General features: G+C 39.1%; 1 protein-coding gene across 8 annotated transcripts in view; it reads left to right on the top strand.

The window, feature by feature from the left end:
• Positions 1-17,748, top strand: part of LOC110987750 (uncharacterized) — a 523,067-nt gene that overhangs the window by 51,689 nt on the left and 453,630 nt on the right. For 7 of the 8 annotated variants that reach the window (XR_015425693.1, XM_087138265.1, XM_087138261.1 and 4 more), the window contains exon 3: positions 6,763-6,945. Coding sequence is in view for 6 of the 8 variants with exons in the window: in XM_087138265.1 (XP_086994391.1) it covers positions 6,763-6,945 (183 nt within the window). In the remaining 2 variants the exon portion in view is untranslated. Of the gene's footprint in view, positions 1-6,762; positions 6,946-17,748 lie in introns of those variants that run through there. The other variant, XM_087138266.1, reaches the window with a different exon arrangement.

The raw sequence follows: 17,748 nt of genomic DNA, 5'->3' as shown, positions 1-17,748 counted from the left end.
GAGAAGATTTGGAACGGAAAATATGTGGACATGGCGTTACTATATCGTGACAAAGCTGCTAAAGTGCTGGGGTCCGCTTCTGAGCTGACCTTAGCTGTCAAACAAAGCCGTGTAGTTTTTCCATTCCTTGGCAATCTTCTTGGTGTCTGGCAAGTCTTTCTTGGGTTTGAAAGTGAGACATACATTTGAAACACCGGTAAGATTTACTATTGTGATTATTAACGTCACCCATCAACCAAGAAAAGTGCTTAATCCAGCAATAATGACTCGTTTCACCTTGGTTAAATACAGTAAATTGATGGGTGCGTCCGCGCGTTTAGTCTTGTAAAGTACGTAAATGCCTTCTTCCTCGGTATAGCCAAATACATTAATGGCTAAATTATTTTGTGATTTGATTCATGGAATTTGTGACACGGGTGTTGGAAAGTCTACGTTTGTGAAATTTAAACCGTCTGCTGTCGTGTAAGTCGAGGTGCGCTCGTTATTTATTTTGTAATTTGGGTTTGTTTCTAACTGACATTGTCCGAAAATAATTTTAAAGTAGATCTCAAAGCCCAGCGAATGCACTCTGAGTCATTCTTGTTTTGAACGTTAATTATTGCTTTCTTATCTACCAGTTCCTTGGGTAATGGAATATAGGCTTGTACTTTACCACGTTGATATAAAAGACATGTACTTTATCAAACACCCAACCCGAGCCATGCTGCTCGTGAGCTTCCACGTCCTCTAAATGTTTTGCAATTTGCTTGTTTCTTTAATTGCTTTTTTAGAAAAGACCGTGTTATTTTTACTCATAAATGTGAAAACGTTGAGCTTGGTCTCAATTCCGGGCTTTTCCAGTTTAAACTGAATCTTGATGGTTGTTTGTAACTTGTTCGAACCAATTTCCTTAAACTCGGCTAGTGCTTTGTCTTCAATGTACTTTTTGTAAAAATAAAAAAACTGAATTAAGTCGTCGGCAAAGAAATTAGATATCAGTTCCCAATTTCTTTAGTTGTCTCTAAATTGCCTAATTCTTTGGATGTCTACTTCTTCAGTCGCTTGCGGCTTAATGTATGCTTTAATTGCGGTAATTAAATCTGCTCGCAAAATGTTACCTTTTGTCCCCGTGGCTGTAAATGCGCTATCTTTAAAAGCTGATGATATGATTGTCTCGTGAGATTTTGAAATTGTTGTTGGCTTGCTTGGATCGCTTTCACAAGCACCGTTTTTGGATGACTTTTTTCAGTAGGGGTCGGTAATGGAATGTTGTACTCCTTGACAAAGTCGGCTGGAAATGATTTTTTCAATCGCCTGAAGTCAGCACCGGGCGGCGTTGTGATTTTGGTGGAGTATTCATGTCTCTATTTATATATACATTTTTATAATTCACGTCACTTTTTTTCAAAGCTTCAGTTCTTTTATTTGTCATCTCTATTTACTAAACACTATTTACTTAAGGCAGTCTTAAATCTTTTTCATTTTCCCTCCAAGCTTTGGGTAAAACTAAGGTTTCGTGGAAGCACTTAAATACCCAGGGACTTTCCCCTTTTTTATTTAGGCACACGAGGTTTGGGGAAAGTCCCTTTTTTGCTTGGGGTTTGAGAATGAAGCAAGGACTAGGTCAGGGGAATGTTTGAGGGCACCCGTGAAAAGGGTGAAAGGTCACAGGGTTTTCGGAAATTTTTCTGTTTGAGGGCACGTGTGAAAAGGGTTAAAGGGCACGAATGTTTGGGGAATTTCTCTGTTTGTTTGAGGGCATGCGTGAAAAGGGATTAAAGGTCACAGGGTTTGGGGAAGTCCTTGCCTCGCTGGGGGTAGTAAAGTTCCTGCTGATCTTGAACTCTCCCATCCCTTCTACTAAAGCATGTGCACGTCAAGCTGAAGAATGTGCATGTGACTGCAACACCACTGCAGTTACGGTATCTAATCAGATTAGTCTATAAGCATTGAAAAATGGTACAGAAAGTTAGTTGACTTGAATTGACTATTCACAACTTTGCAAAATTCATGGAAAATAAATTCCTAGTTACAAGCCAGGATTTAACTCATGAGCCAGATTTGCAGAGTATGACTTTGTTTTGGTAAGGCAAAAAGGAAAAATAAATACTTCAGCTTCTGGTTACCTGATTGACCCTGTTTTTATGGCGAAACTCTTACCTTTTTATCAGCAAGTAAAAAAACAAATAATAAAACCCAAATCCTGTTTTTTTTTTCTGTCTTCACAAAATACCATCAATCTTTTTGTATCTAAAATGCCCACATTGCTAATTTTGAAAAGAAACAAGCTTTTCACAAGTTCCCTTCACTGTTCATGATCGCAGTAGTGATGATTGATGAAGCAATCCTGCACTGGTTCCTGCTACGCTATGCACTAAAATTGCCAAAGGAGGCAGTGTTTCTAAACATGTGAATTGCCAAATAGCATTAACGTTATCACACAACACTCATACCAGTATTTTAGCTAGGATTTAAAAAGTGGAAGTGCAAAATGAAAAACAGGGAGTGCAATCTTGTTAGAGTCCAAAATTTGCGTGCAAAGCACGCAACACGAGTGTGCAGTGCGAAGTCCTTTACAGCTGAAATCTATGGCCCGCTTAAGGGCCCTGGAAGCTCTGGCTATTTTATATGCCCTCTGGTGGTCTCTGATAAATTTGTGACATTTTTCATGAGATTTTTGCCTTTTCAAACAAAAAGTAACAGCTTTTGGAAAAAATTTAATTGTAAAACTGTCTGCAGTTGTTTTATATAGTGTGATAAAAAGCCCTGCAACAGCTAGTTAATTACAATTTACTCTTTAACAACTAGTGGCTTTCCCTTCTAATCTGTGGGGAAATAATGGCCACTTGTCACTTTCCAACAGTACTCGACACGCTTTTGTGCCTTTTTGTTTGCAATACATTACATTCAGATTATTATGCAATAAGCAAAAAAAAAATGATGTAAAAATGAATCCTGGTTTTCCTACATGCATGTTTCCTTTGGCAGTTTGGCTTAGAACAAACAAATTGAGTACAAGACTTGACTTAAATGTGGATGAAAAAGTACATGTCATACCATGTACATGTAAACTGTACACACATCGACGCACACCACAGGCAGGCCACGTTATCGCGCATGTGCACGAGTCTGAACATGGCATCAGAAGAAATCGACAATTTTTTTCCACTGTTAAAGGTAGAACAACCTGAACAGCTTTATGCTGATTAGTGACAACAGCAAAGATTCCGTGTAGGTCAACCCTTACTTTCGAGAAAAACCTTTATTTTTCGTTTCATTCAGGATGATATAGTGAGCAAGCAGCGCAGACCCCGAAACGATTATATTTCAACCTCGTCCCAATATCTTGTGTGACAGTGGGCGAAATATTGTGGCTAACAATCGCCATGGGAATGAGGTTGATTACATGTATGATCGATCGCTGGTGAACAAGTATGGCTCCCTGTGTTCATTTTGTTACAAGTTGATAAATGCGGTGCTGTACTTAATTATTTATAAGTAAGGGAACCTGCCTCCTGGTGTACTTTACTGCACCGTATTTTCTATTTTGGAATGGCTGATGGGGGGAAATGCATGGGAAAAAGACTGAATTTTAGCTCAGATCTTATTTTCACATTTTTCGGGAACTAGATTAAGACAAGGATGAAAGAACAATGCAAGTAGTGCATGGCTTGATTTGCACAGCCAGGCTAGGCTGTGCAAATGGGCTGTGATTTCACAAAACTGGCCGTGCAAAACACGGCTGCATGGCTCCCTAGCTAAAATGCTGCTCATACTGCACTGTAGATGCAGGTTGAAAAATACTGTTGGGAAAAGATTTCTGGTAGTTAACTCATAGAACTTTATCTCTCCCGTCTTTTCTCTATGTTCCTATATATTTTGTTATTATTATTATTAGATGTTGAGCTTCTCTATGTGTTTTGAGGGCATTCTGCCTTGTGGTTAGGTTTTGTAGCTTCTGATCATCGGGTCAGAGGTTTGAATCCAGCTGGTGGCAGTATGTTGTGATCTTGGGCAAGTCACTTTACCCCTCTGTGCCTCTCTCCACCCAGGAGTAAATGGGTACCTGTGAGGGCAGACACAGTTAAGTTTAGCAGTTTGTGCTATTATGGCAGCATCAGGCTAGTATACTCCCATGGAGCTGAGATGGTCTAAGGAATGTTCAGATAGTGTGAGCCCAATGTGCAGGGATATGATAATCTGCGCCTTTGAATAGTACTTTCTAGACACGGTACTCATTACAAATGCTTCGATAATTATTTTTATTTTCTGTTCATGAATTTTTTTTTTGAAATTGTACCACTTGCACTTGAAGCAAGCATGTTTCCATAAATTTCCTGCTGCAACTGTGAAGTTCATTTCCTGCTCCACAGATGCCTCATAACTCTTACCATATGATTAACAGGCATTTTTGGCTAATATGTTAATATTGTGACAAGCATTGTGCATAGTGGTGTTTACGACCTGAGTAAGCCTTTTTTGAGTTACATTTGAATAGAATCTGGTACACTGAGTTGTGTAAATTCTCGTGAACATAACACTTTGAATTCTCCGTACTAAAAAGACTGTTACCATTGTTTGGCAAGCACAAGGGTTTATAAATCCACTACGAACACAGGGTGAGGGTTTCCCCTTGTTTTCTCCGAATGACGCAATCTACAGTCAGAATTTGCATCTTGGCATGAACAGAAAAAAGCCCTTATTAGCTTGTTATAGCTCTGAAGATACATGACACTGAGTTCGATTTGGATGCTTCAATATTTATTTGAATAGATAAAATCAGAGAAAAGTGTTTCCCTCATAAGTGTTTGTTAAGCAGTGTTAAACTCACAGCACAAAAATTTTACATTGTTGGTACATAAACGAACACAGTTACATGTACAAAATAAAAAAGTAATTGAAGCATTGGATGTGTGTCACGAAACAAGCAAATGAATGTAGCACTAGTAAAATAAAAACAAATTTACTCATTTTATACATTTTAAAACACAAATTCCCATCTGGTTCCAGTATACTTCATGTGTATGTTGGCAACTTACATGTAGTTCCATGAGTTTGCAGATTAGCTTATGATTAAAGTCAATTTTCTAATTTGAAAGTTGCTAAGGACTCTGTTATTCTAAGTTATTCAGGTAGGTTATTCCATATTTTAGCACCACTCACAGCAAAACCTTGCATGTAGCATTCCTTTTTAGCTAAGGGGATTTTTCAGTGTTTTGTTAGTTTACAACCTTGTTTTGTGATTTTGTGTGACTGCAATAAAGAGATTCATCATAAACAGTGAAGCCATTTTATTTAGGTATTTAAAAACAGTTATAGCCTTTTTAGATTTGACTCATTCAGAAAATGGGACCCAGTTACATGTTAGTGCAGCAAACATATCTGCTGAAGGGAGGTATATTTGAGGATTATCGTTCCAGCTCTGCAGAGACATTTGTTTAGGATTGTGACATGTACATGTACCTTCCTCCCCACACAGTACAGCAATATTCCAAAATTGGCATAACTAGACTTACGAAGAGTGTTCGTAAACCACTTTTTGTTATATAATCATACATTTCGTTTAACATGCCAAGTTTAAAGGAACAGTTTTGTTACGTATTCTACATGTGGTCCTCAGCGTAGTGTTTCATCTCTTATAACTTGCAAACATTTACAGCTCTTCATCTGGACAATAAGATTATTGGCAATGTAAACATTCAGGTCTGCCTTTTGAGACTTTTGCCTTATATACCAATAAGCATGCATTTGGTTTTGTTTGCATTTAGTTTATTTTTTACATACCAATTTTGGATTTTGTCAAGAGCTGCGTTAAGATTCCTTTCCCTTTCATTAATACTAGAGAAACTCTACATCAGAGTAAAGTCATCTGCATACAGTAACAAGTTACAGTTTGGTGGTATACAAGATGGTAAATAACTAGTGTAAATAATAAGTAGAAGTGGACCTAATATCTTTGTTTTATCTTATGATTTAAAGATATGTTAATTGCTTTTATGGAAAAAGGTTTTTAACAGGGAATTGGTCATTATTACCCATATAATGACTCAAATGGCAGCTTCTATTTGCATTTATAAAAAATTGTCTCTTGGGAGATCAGTTCTACCATGAGAATGCTCAGAGTAAAAAAAAAAGGCATTGATGAAGGCAGCAAACGAATCTAATGATTTGATGATGTCATAATACGGCTCTCGTTCCCCCCACGAATTTCTTGACCTGGCGGCCATAATAGGGGGTTTTATAGCACAAGAACAGAGAAAAAAATGGATAAAGTGAATTATGTGTCACTTTTGGCAAATGACCGCTGCCATCTGCCTGAAATTCATTAGGACCTTTCTCTTATTCAACTTTATCATATGATCCAGTGTTGATCAACATTGTTGATGTAAAAGCAATTCAAAGTCGCTCTCACCGTGCAAGCTCTTTTAATTCACAGTTAAGTGCGAACAAGCAGGTGGGTGCGTTCACCCCTGAAACAGCCACTTAATTGTAGAGCTGTAGTGTGTCGTCATCAAAACAGGCTTCTATTGGATGCTAAAGACGACTTTTGTTTTCAGTTTGCCTGATATGAAGGAGGGTTTCAACTCCTGCTTTTGACGTCAGTAGCAATCTCTATTTAGTTTTTACATAATAAATTGTTTTAAATATAAGTAAATTTCATAAAAAGTGAAGTTATAAATTACCAATGTGATTGATCTTTGAAAATGGTCATTGGGACACTGGTGTCAAGTGTATCAACAGAACATATATACACATGTTTGCACACTTTTCAACATCTTTCAGACTGGAAGAATATCTATCGATGATGCTGTACACTACTCTAGACTTCTTGGAATTGTGGCATCAGCAGAAACAGAGGCGCGCACAATTGCAGAGGTTAACAACGCCTTCCTAGACAAAAGGGTATACAATTTTGGTGTGTACAAGTACTACAAACATCGTTCCTGTCAACGACGTATTTTGCAGGTGAGCCTTTGAAAGAAGTTCTTTTAATTTGGGTTACTCCACTTACTTAGAAAATCACACAGATTTAAATTTTTGTTCGGCAAATACATTAATTTCTAAATCTTTAAATCCAAGTGTGTGATTTTGGTGTTGGCAGAAAGTGTACAAATAAATTGTTAAAGACAGAGCCCCTGTTTGTAGCCTGGGAATGCCTGAAATGAAATATGGGTACAAGTAAGAAGTAAAATGCAGCTCCATTGGTAATAGGAAAAAGGGGCCAGTTGGAGCAGCCAACAATCAAGAGTGGCAACATAATTGAAAGAAAGTGCGATCGACTCTCGGTAATATGAGCTCAGGTAAGACAAGGTTCCGGTTAAGACAAGTATATTTCGCTGATCCCGACCAGGTGTATACATTCCTAAAAGGAAAATAAATCTTTAATACGAGCTTAGGTGATAAAAGATTTTAGTTAAGATGAACGCTTTTTCCTGTCCTGTTTAGTGCAGTCCAGTTGAGTATTGTTATCTATTTAGTATGAGCACTTCGAAAATAACTCATTAATCAACTAACCCAATCAGTAAAGGTGCTCTTATACAAGGCAAAGTAATAATGCTTGCTAATCCGTGACTGCCATATTGGGACATTGTAGATTCCTAGGCAATCGAAGGTTTTTTTTTTTGTGGGTTCTTTCATGCCACCGGATCAGACTGAACATTACAGACAGTGGGTGTTTGTGATTCCTAGGTCACCAGATAGCCCAACCAGAATGAAGTTGTTACAAATTTCCCACCAAAACATGAAAAGGTGAATAAAAAAATGCCCCTACCCAACTTATAAACTGATTCATTCAAATTCATTTGTCATTAAAATCCGTTCTTTTCTCACCCATAAGTGTCCTTTTTGAAGTCAACTTGAGAGTTTTAAATCCCAAAAGTTAAAAAAAAATTTCTTTTCCTGCAAAATACATAGGACCCAGGCCCCAACCTACACCCTCTATTGTCCACTAAGAATTCACTGGTTTTCTTTACTTTGTACATGTATAAAACTGCATCTCTGTAGTCGGTCACCAACTAAAATGTTAGTATACTAATACCTGCACATTCTCCTGTGACAGCAACCACATGGTAAAAGTTTCGTGTACATTGCTTCGACAATGATTGGTGATGAGTCCACTTGCCCTGTTGCTTTTTATTGATTTCCGCTTCATTCTTTTCAGTTATAATACGCTACTCAAAAAAAGTTGAGGACCACTTTTTATTTTGTGTATATTTTTTTTTTAATGAGATATTTTTTTGCTGAGTTTACCCCAATACAGCTGTCCTGGATTTTTCAAATTTTTTATTCCCATGAGAACACCATCTAGACAAAAAAATGAAAAAACTAGACCCCACTCATTGCTTGGAAAAAAAAATCATAGGGTAAGAAGTGGTCCTTAACTTTTTTATTTTATTTTATGTATTTATTTTTTTATTATGGTTTAATAAATTTGAATCACGGTGGCCAAAGGCCAAAAACAATTCAAATTTACATTACGATCTAGGTATAAAAATAAGAATATAAAAGCAAGAAAAAGAGAAAGAGGTCACCCTACACGCCAAACTCCAATAAAAGGAGGTGATTCAAAATTGCACCACCAAAACAACATTATAAACCCCATGAGCCAATAGGGTCACCAAGTGAGATTCTGAGTGCTCCTCATGGAAATCTTTCCTGATAAAACTATTAGCCATAAAAACTACTGCATCACATTGAAATTCTGGCCAATGTGTAGGGATAGTACATTTTTTATAGCGATTTTTGCGACAAGTGGGATCCTGAAGAGCTAAAATGGAACTAGATCTAAGCTGCCTGGAGTTGTTTTTTGTGGGAGGGAGCATATGCCTAAATTGAATGGGATTGAGGATTTTGTTGCCAAATTTGCAGAGAAGCATTTGACGTCTTTCTGCAAGATTTATCACGTTTAAATTGACTAACGCAGATGCATAACTATCATAATGGTGACCCAGTATAATTCTACAGGCACGCTTCCGGACCTTTTCAATGGCATTAATATGATGACTATTAATAGTAGTATGCCAAACCGGACTACAATATTCTAAAATTGGTCGAATATAAGCATTAACCACTACCTGCCAGGGACTCCGAAATCGGAGCCGTATGGTTTATATGCGTGGCCGGGGTCTCCGAACTCGGACAAAGGAAACAGGGCCCTGTAACAAAAGACTGTACTTCGAACAAAAGACCAGGCTGCTGGGCACTACCGGCATTTTACACTCTCAAAAGTGGTGATAATCCAGTGTTGTTTTGAAACCGTATACCAGGGTTTGGGGCATTGAGAGCAAGCGGATTACCACCGGGGACAAAAGCTCTCCACCACCACAGCAATGAGCCACACAGCACCGCTGCATGCTAATCTGGCCCCTATTGAAAAGAGGTCAGCAGTGCACTGAGCCAGGTTCGTGAACAAAAGACAGTTGTATAACACCGCACAATCTGGGCTCTAGTTACAAGGCTGCAGGCCTGGCTGAAATATTCGGGTGTCAATGAAGGTCACCTGTCAACTTAGAGTAGTGCCTAAAGATTACTTCGTGCGGCTATAAACGACCGTTAAATGGAATGATGAATTTTTGAAGGATTTTGAAAACGGAAAAAATGATAGTCATGCCGGCCCAGCATCGTTAACGTTGAAAAATGCCCCGGCACGAAGTGGTTAAAACCCGCTACCATATTAGGCTTGGGCGGTATTGCCTTTTTCGATACCGCGGTATTCATGGAAAAAAATATGGCGGTATGTACTAATACCGCGGTATTCGTTGCAGAAGGCAATGACGTCATCAAAAAGCAGTGGCGATGCTGGCATTCAAAGGCAAACCACAAACAACACTAGGGGCCAGCATAAAAAATGACACAAACTATCATAATTTGTCTGTCCATTTGATGTCAAATAAAAATTATTTTTTAAAAAAGGGACGGCGTTTTAAATACTGATTTGTTGCTCCGCGATTCCTATATCTGTGTGGTCACTCGTACATGTTTTATTCCTCCATGCTCGTACGGTGTCAAAATCTGCACATGTGCTGCAGTCAAGTTGGTACTCGCTGAGACAGTGCGTTACATGCGGGCCACCAGTGGCTGCTCCTTTTAGCTGCGCGTGTGCAATGGTAAGGTGGCTTTCAGAAAACTCTGTGACGCAGCAGTCGACTCTTATTACAAAATCGGTTGTAACAAAATTCCGATTACAACAAGCACAAGTCTGTGGTCCCGGTGAAAACGTGCATATTTCTATGGGGAAAAAAGATGTTACAGCTAAATAGCATTGTACGAAATTCCTGGTACAACGAAAGGTTTTCGTGACTCTGTTGCCTGAAAAACCATTCTTGACGACGCATTCATAAAGCGTTTGCGAATCGCGGTATTGAAAACATGTGTGCGGTGCACCACACTGGTTCCCACCGGGCCGAACCGTTGCCAATGAAGGCATGATGGAAATGCAGCAAGCAGTCAATGTACAGATTCTGCCTAAAAAGGGTCGTACGTTCCACTACATCGAATGCAGCTCTATAGTTGCAAATTGAAAAACACTACCGTCACAAATTTTTCTGCAGGTTCATTCACAAAAAGTGATCTCATGTCTATGTCTGTGTTTTCTGTGTTCATGAATTTAATTTGCAGTTGTGCTGCTTGTACTCAAGCGAGCGTGCTTCCACAAAATTTCCAGTCATGCAACACTAGGTTTATCGCACGCTTACAATGCGATATACAGACATTGGTTGCCAGATTCCTGTCGTCATGACACGCATAGTGCACGATTAAAAAATTCATGATATTTTACATTGATTACACAAATGCAAAAACAAAAATTCCTATCCCATTTCCGATAAAATATGCCCCAAATAAGTTCGCATGACTATTCTCGTATCTCAAGAGTCCAACTAATCACCCAACACTGAATTATTCATATTGCTGCAAAGAGATCTGGCGTGCCCACCAATGAGACTGTGCGCTTTCATGACGTACATGTACATTTGGCAAGACACAGCTATCCAATCGCAGTACTCGTTCATGACATTATGCTGACAGCGCCGCAGTGGTCGAGTGATCTCGGACTACCAATCAATCATGTCATGCAGCTTGTGTCAAAAATCAAAAGAGAGGCGAAAAATTAAACAAAAAAGTCTCTCCGTGACACAATTTGTGTTGGAAAGACTACTTACATGGATTGGGGCTTTAGTGGATGAGCTTTCACATACTTGCAGGTACATCCAGGCCTACATGTGCATGCAGGTTAGTTACTGTTGGCTTCGTCGTCATCCATGGCGATTGAAAGTTTTTTTAAAAATCCCAGGATCGATGCTTTCACATGTATTTGCTTTTTAAAATTTCACATGCACATTAAACATGTTGTCCTATGACAGCGAAGTTTATTATTCTAAACATATCACAAGGTATTTGATTAATCATAACCGAGACATCTTTTTGATCAACCACGTTGTCCTAATTTTGTATTCCGGAAAAACTGAAATACAAGCAGTGACAAGTGAGGAATCAGGTTTTTGCTTCTCTTTTCTTTGTGGTTGGAACAAATGTGAGAACAATAAAAAAAAAGATCATTGATTGCCTTGGATGTCGAACAGATGCAGATTTATGGAATCATTTTATAGTTTATAACACATATTCCTGGCTTCAGTGGAGAGATTTTCACACAATACTTGCACATGTTGTATACAAAGGACAAAAAGACCCAAAGTGAGCACAAGGCTAGCACAAGCAACATTCGCATTTTCCGATCCGCCAATAAAAATCTTTGGAAAATAAAGTCCAGTGCGGACACTGAAGACCAGCTGATTTTTAATTCCCAACCTTTAGGCCTGTGATACATGTACATGTATACATGTGCCTTTTGACAGGCAGGTTGATGGCTGCATGCTGAAATACCACGTTATGTCTTATCTCTTCACCAAAAGACAAAATACAAACGTGATGCTGGATGACTGAAACCACAAAGTATGCAGTCACTGTTGTGGATATAATTGTCTGCTTTCAACTTATGAGGGTTGTGGGAACATTCTGAACAAATTAGCCAGAATACCGCGGTGTTGAAATTCAATACCGAATAAGTCGGTAGGTATTCGTTTATTGTTAGTCAGTATTGTTCGGTATTAAAATCAAAACCGCGGTATTCGGTAATACCAAAATACCACCCAATCTAATACCATATCCTCTACCGAAGCGCCGGTTTTTTTCAAAATACATAGAGTGTACAGTCTATGAGATGCCTTAGCAACTACATGTATATCTCTGATGTGCATGTTTTTTGTGTAATATACATGTTCCATAATTTTCGGAATATAAGGCGCGGCTTATACGTTGATTTTGCCCGTGAAAATGGTCGGAGCAGCTTGTAATCCGGGCAGCTTATATGCTAAGCTTTGAAGAATAAATAACACTAATCTGTTTTTGACAAAGTTTGTATCCTTCGGGCATGAAAAATCGCTCGTTCTCTGGAAATATCGTAGGACTAGATCAAAACAGAAAGGTAGAACCGGCCTGAAAGAATCAGGGCTCGACCTTCATGACCTTACCGCGAAAGATGCGGTAATCGTGTTCAGTACCTCGCGCGGCCGGTGGTCAGGCAGCTAAAAGCTTTTTTCATTGGTGACCGTGCAAAGCCATAGATCTGACAACCAACTACCAGTCACACAACCGGAACCGCGAACCACAAGTATCTGTCAAACACTAAGCAAATCGCGGTGGTACGTCTGTTCGTTCTTCCTCTTGTCTGTTGTGTTTATTGCTTGTGAAATTTTCACGTCTACCACATCTACAAGAATTTTGTCCTTCTTTATGCAACCATTTTCGTGATTTTTTAGTACCTTATAACGTTCTCCTGGTAATCCACTTGCGGGGAGAAACATTTTTTCTGCATTTACCCAGTCGCGGAGATATTATTTTTTAATCACGCAACACTGCCATTCCGCTGCTCTCGCCTCTAGAGGGCATGCGGGAGATTTATCTGGGTTAAATAATAGCGTACAGGTCACAAATGCCTTGTTTATTTATAATAAACAATGGAGCATCTGGCGATATTCTTACTTTGACGTACAGGCACAAGAGTCACAACGTTATTTCAGCCTTTTCTTTGAAGTTACAAAGGGCCTTTGTGGAGAAGTGCGCTCAAATAAGCCTCTCCGAACTCTCAATGCTCCCTTCACACATGAACTTGCCCCACGCGCGGAAGGGCCCATTTTGGTGAGCTGTTGCGGCAGTCTTTCATGTTGCAATGATCTACCGACGTGCGTGATGGTGCGCCTTATACCATATTGCGCCTTATACACTAACCTTTGAATCAGAATCTGAAAATTTTTGAGCCCTGCGCCTTATAATCCGGGTGCCTTATATTCCGAAAATTACCGTACATGTTTTATTTTAACAATTCTTTATTAAATCTCCATAGTACATTCCACTTTCATAAAGAATATTTTGAAAGCAAATTTATTACCCTTCAACAGTAGTACAATAAACAAACAACACATACGAGTGGGAAAATACTTTTCTCTTAAGACGAGGTTCCAAATAACACAAGATAATTAAGTCTCGAGGCCCTTGTATTTACGAGAGTTGACTGTATATGGAAAAAAAATAAGTCTAGCAGTTTAAAAGCTATGAAGCAACCATTGTGTCCTCTTAATTTAAAAGGTCCACTGGGGGCACATCCAAGTAGATAAAGTAAATTTCAGATATACCTTTTTTTGCGTTATACCTCAAGGACATGGCAGTTGACTTCAAACTTAATATAAATGGGTTGTTCTGGGTGTTGTAAACCTATTAATTTCAGACCCACAGGTTAGGGGTCAGTCTGTCTATGGCATTCATCTTACCCAGATTACCATACAATTGCATATTTTCCTATTGCCAATATACCATTTGCTAAAATTTCGATTAACTGTAGTGGGCCTTCCACCCCACAATGCCTAGTGAGGCAGCCGCCATATTCTTCCTCATTTTCTTGGCACCATTACGAACGGATGTATTTGTCCTTGGTGTGATTTTTGAGAGCTATTTCATTCGCTATACATACTCTGTGGCAATTATGGATATGATCAGGAGGCACAATTGGGCGACCCAACCATCCACAAGTTCCAGTCAGGGCAGTGGTTCTTGGTAGTGTCCTGATTGCCCTGAGAACTCTCCCACCCCACTGGCAGTACATTGGGCCTTGTCATTCAAAAAAAAATCAGGTCACCAACCTTTTTCAGTGGGTCGACATGTTCCTGAATCAACAGGAAGGAATGCCGGGGCTTGGCTCCATTTTTTGGGACCGTTGGCCACCCTTACAGATCTAGATCCTTGGTGTTATCTTCAGCATAGTAGGGATCCGATCAATTTAGGAATCCTGATTTCATCTTTGGTTTATCAACAACTTACAAGGTGGTGAGCAAGATACAACCTCACTGCAGACCTTCCTTTTAGGTGGCATTGTGAAATTGACTTACCGTTCTTCCACATCTAGTACCCATTTTTAACTAGTGGCCTGGCGGGCGAGAATTTGAGCACTGGCCGGAAGAATGCACTCAAGCGCAGCAGAGCTAATGAGCTTAATCGATCGCATTTGCTTGTCATCCAGACTATTGGTGTCATAAATAAATGCAGAAAGATGCCACGACCCCATCCAAAAAGTGTGGGCGGAGAATAATTGATCTTGATGAGGAAACTGTTGAAGCTTCATATACATGTAGACCTGTGAATAGAATGCTATAGCATAGCATAGTATACCATTGAGTAATATACACACCCTCATCTCTTCTCGAGCGTTACCTACATGTAGTCGTACCACACTCTCATTTAATGGGTGAAAACTCGAATTTACTCAACTATGCGAAGTATCCTCAAAATAATTTCACACTAACAAAAAAGAGGGAACAGGGTAATTTTACGGTGAATTTACACAATTCCTATTTTTCCAGCCGAATCACCGCTAGTAGCATGCATGAAAATGGGGAAAGGTTCTTTGCTCTCTTCCTGGAATGATTCTGTTAGTTCAGTGAAAGATAGACAACAATTAATTAGCGCTTCACAAGATTATTGCTACAAATTGTTGCGGCACTCGTGCGAACATATTCTCCCAATGCTACTTTTTTGTCATGATGGATCAGGGTACATGTATTTGTCGTAATAATTTGCAAATGTGCGCATCCGCCTTAACAAACTTGCTCTCCATGAGTAATAAGTACACCACCAGAGACCAATTTAGCTGATTTTTTTGTCCTCCAAAACTCTCCTCATCTAAAGGGACCACTTTGTACTGATTCCACTTCCTTGTTTAATTTCATTATTGCAAGAATACTGGATACAAATTTGGGGTTTCATGTATGGATTTCCCCATGCAGCATATCTTGCAAGCATGCACTTGTAGCGTATAATACTTCTTGTTCCATGGCACTAGCGCCTCCATCTTTGGCACGTGTATGGAAACCATTATCAGATACTACCAACAAATAAATTCTGTGTTTAATTGTCGTGCACACTTCAGTCGTTGGAAAACACCATGGGTTATAACAATCCTTGTGGTATTTTTCCTGGCGTTACCCATTTGCCAGAACTCACCGGACAGTTTGCAGGCGGAGCGCCAATACCGCTTCAAGGTAAATTACAGGTCGGAGTCTATGCATAAAACATACATGGAGGTCACTGTGTACATCAACTTTCAAGATGTTCTTGAACTGATACCAAAACCACAAACAAAAAAACAAAAGCTCATGTTTGGGTTTAAACCATTAACAGACCTCCCATGTATATATGTATATATATTATGTATATTATATTATATATTTTTTCTGAAAAAAGAAAATTTCACCGATGGTTAATGTTTTTCCCCCAAACCAATCAGCAAAACATAGTGGTGGCATGGCAAGCATTGCGATATGCACATGCAGCTCATGTATGCAAGGTTCAACTAGTTAGTAGCTTGCTAATTCGCTGGGCACAGTTCTTGAAAAGGGACAAATTACCAATGTATTTTCTAATATAAATGTATTTAAGAACTCGCCCAATTTCAAAAATTTGAGCAAAGTCTTTGCCTTCCAACACTAGTCACAGGCGAATAGTACTGTGCCAGTGCAGTTTCATCAATTTGCGCCAATGTGTTGCATGCAGTAGTAACAAGGATTAAACAAAATGTTTGTTTAATGTATTATTACAAACAATTCAAGCATGCTTTTGTCACTTTTATGGGCAGTGTTCTTTTTATTATTGACTACAAACTTGTCATTGATTACTTCATTTAAATAAACACACAAATGGCAAAATATATCGAGGACTTGTGAAAGTTTATTTCACACTGTCACAGACTCCCACACTGCTTACACTATCGATATTGCATGTATAATGGAACCATTTATGTACCAGTGAAGCATGACTTTTGTGGTATCAATGTCGACAACAGCGGGTAATCACTTTCAATGGAAATCATAATACAAAATGCCAAAAGCAATGGAAAAGTTCCAACAACCAGACAACTGTGGAATATACTCAAATATCAGAAGGAATTGCCGTGTATTGGACCATCGTGATTAGGGAAGAGCTACACTCATTTCAGGGTTTGTTCTGTGGCCTTTAGGATTAGCCATGGTGGACGTGGGGACTGTGCAAAGCATGTCAGTTCATAGAAACATTGTAAGTGTGCTGAGTCTGTGCTTGACGTGCCCAAATTAACAGCATGCAATAAATTTTCACAGAAATTAGATGTGATAAATGCTGAGGTGTATGCAACTGAATTCTTAGTGAAACACATCTATCAAATTAGTATCAAAGTAGTTATGTGATATTTTAGCATTTTATACAAATTAACAGTTTGCGTAGGATGGGATGCGCGACTGGTAATAACATTAATTGTATAAACACCTTATGTACATCATGGTATCAACCGCTGGAACATGCGGCCAGGTATAGTCCCTGTGGATAATCATGGGCTATTAATTAGAAATATATGTTTACAATGACGTTAAAATCCCCCATTGGTACATACAGTTGAAATAGGGCATGTGGCACATCACGGCGCCATACAGAATTTTACATAAAACCTTAACAATTGAGGTAAGAGGTAACAGTGGTAATGACCTACAGTACTGCTCAAATTAAATGCAACATGATGTCCGGATCAATTTCCACATCGTGTACTTGTTAGATTACGCATGGTATTGGATTAGATGGAGATTAACAACAGATTGTAAAACCGCAAACATTGCCCAGCAGTGGAATGCCATTATCAGCACTTTATTGGCACGTTGCCTGATGTCTTGTTTGCTTGAGTTTTCAGCGTTGTTTAATGACCACGGAACATGCTATTGAATCTTTCCAAAACCAGTAATGTTAAGTAAGATTTGAAGCTTTACATGGTGGGAGTGTTAACCCACCATGTTTGTTTTTTGTTTACCAGTAATGTTGCTAGATGGCAGGGGACACAATATCAGTACAGGCCAGATACTGTTATCCACTTGCTGCTGGGAAGCGCCGTTTCGGACAAGTAATCTTTATATGAACTGCTGGGGTGTCTGAAATTGGACAAAGCGAACTGGGCCTTGTACAAAAGACAGTACTTGTAAGACGGACCAGGCTGCCGGGAATTACCAAAAATTTTTCACTGTCAATAGTGGAGATAATCCAGCCTTGTTTTGATACAGTATACCACAATTTGGGCATTTAGAGCGAGCGGATTACCATCGGGGACAAAAGCGCTCCACCACCACAGCAATGAGCCACACAGCACCGCTGCATGCTAATCTGGCCCCTATTGAAAAGAGGTCAGTAATGCACTGAGCCAGGTTC

The sequence above is a fragment of the Acanthaster planci genome, linkage group LG06, assembly GCF_054643075.1.
Source record: "Acanthaster planci isolate LZ-2023a linkage group LG06, COTS_SCS, whole genome shotgun sequence".
NCBI classification, from domain to species: Eukaryota; Metazoa; Echinodermata; class Asteroidea; order Valvatida; family Acanthasteridae; genus Acanthaster; species Acanthaster planci.
Note: the sequence above shows the minus strand (reverse complement) of the source record. Positions and strands in the feature narration are given on the sequence as shown.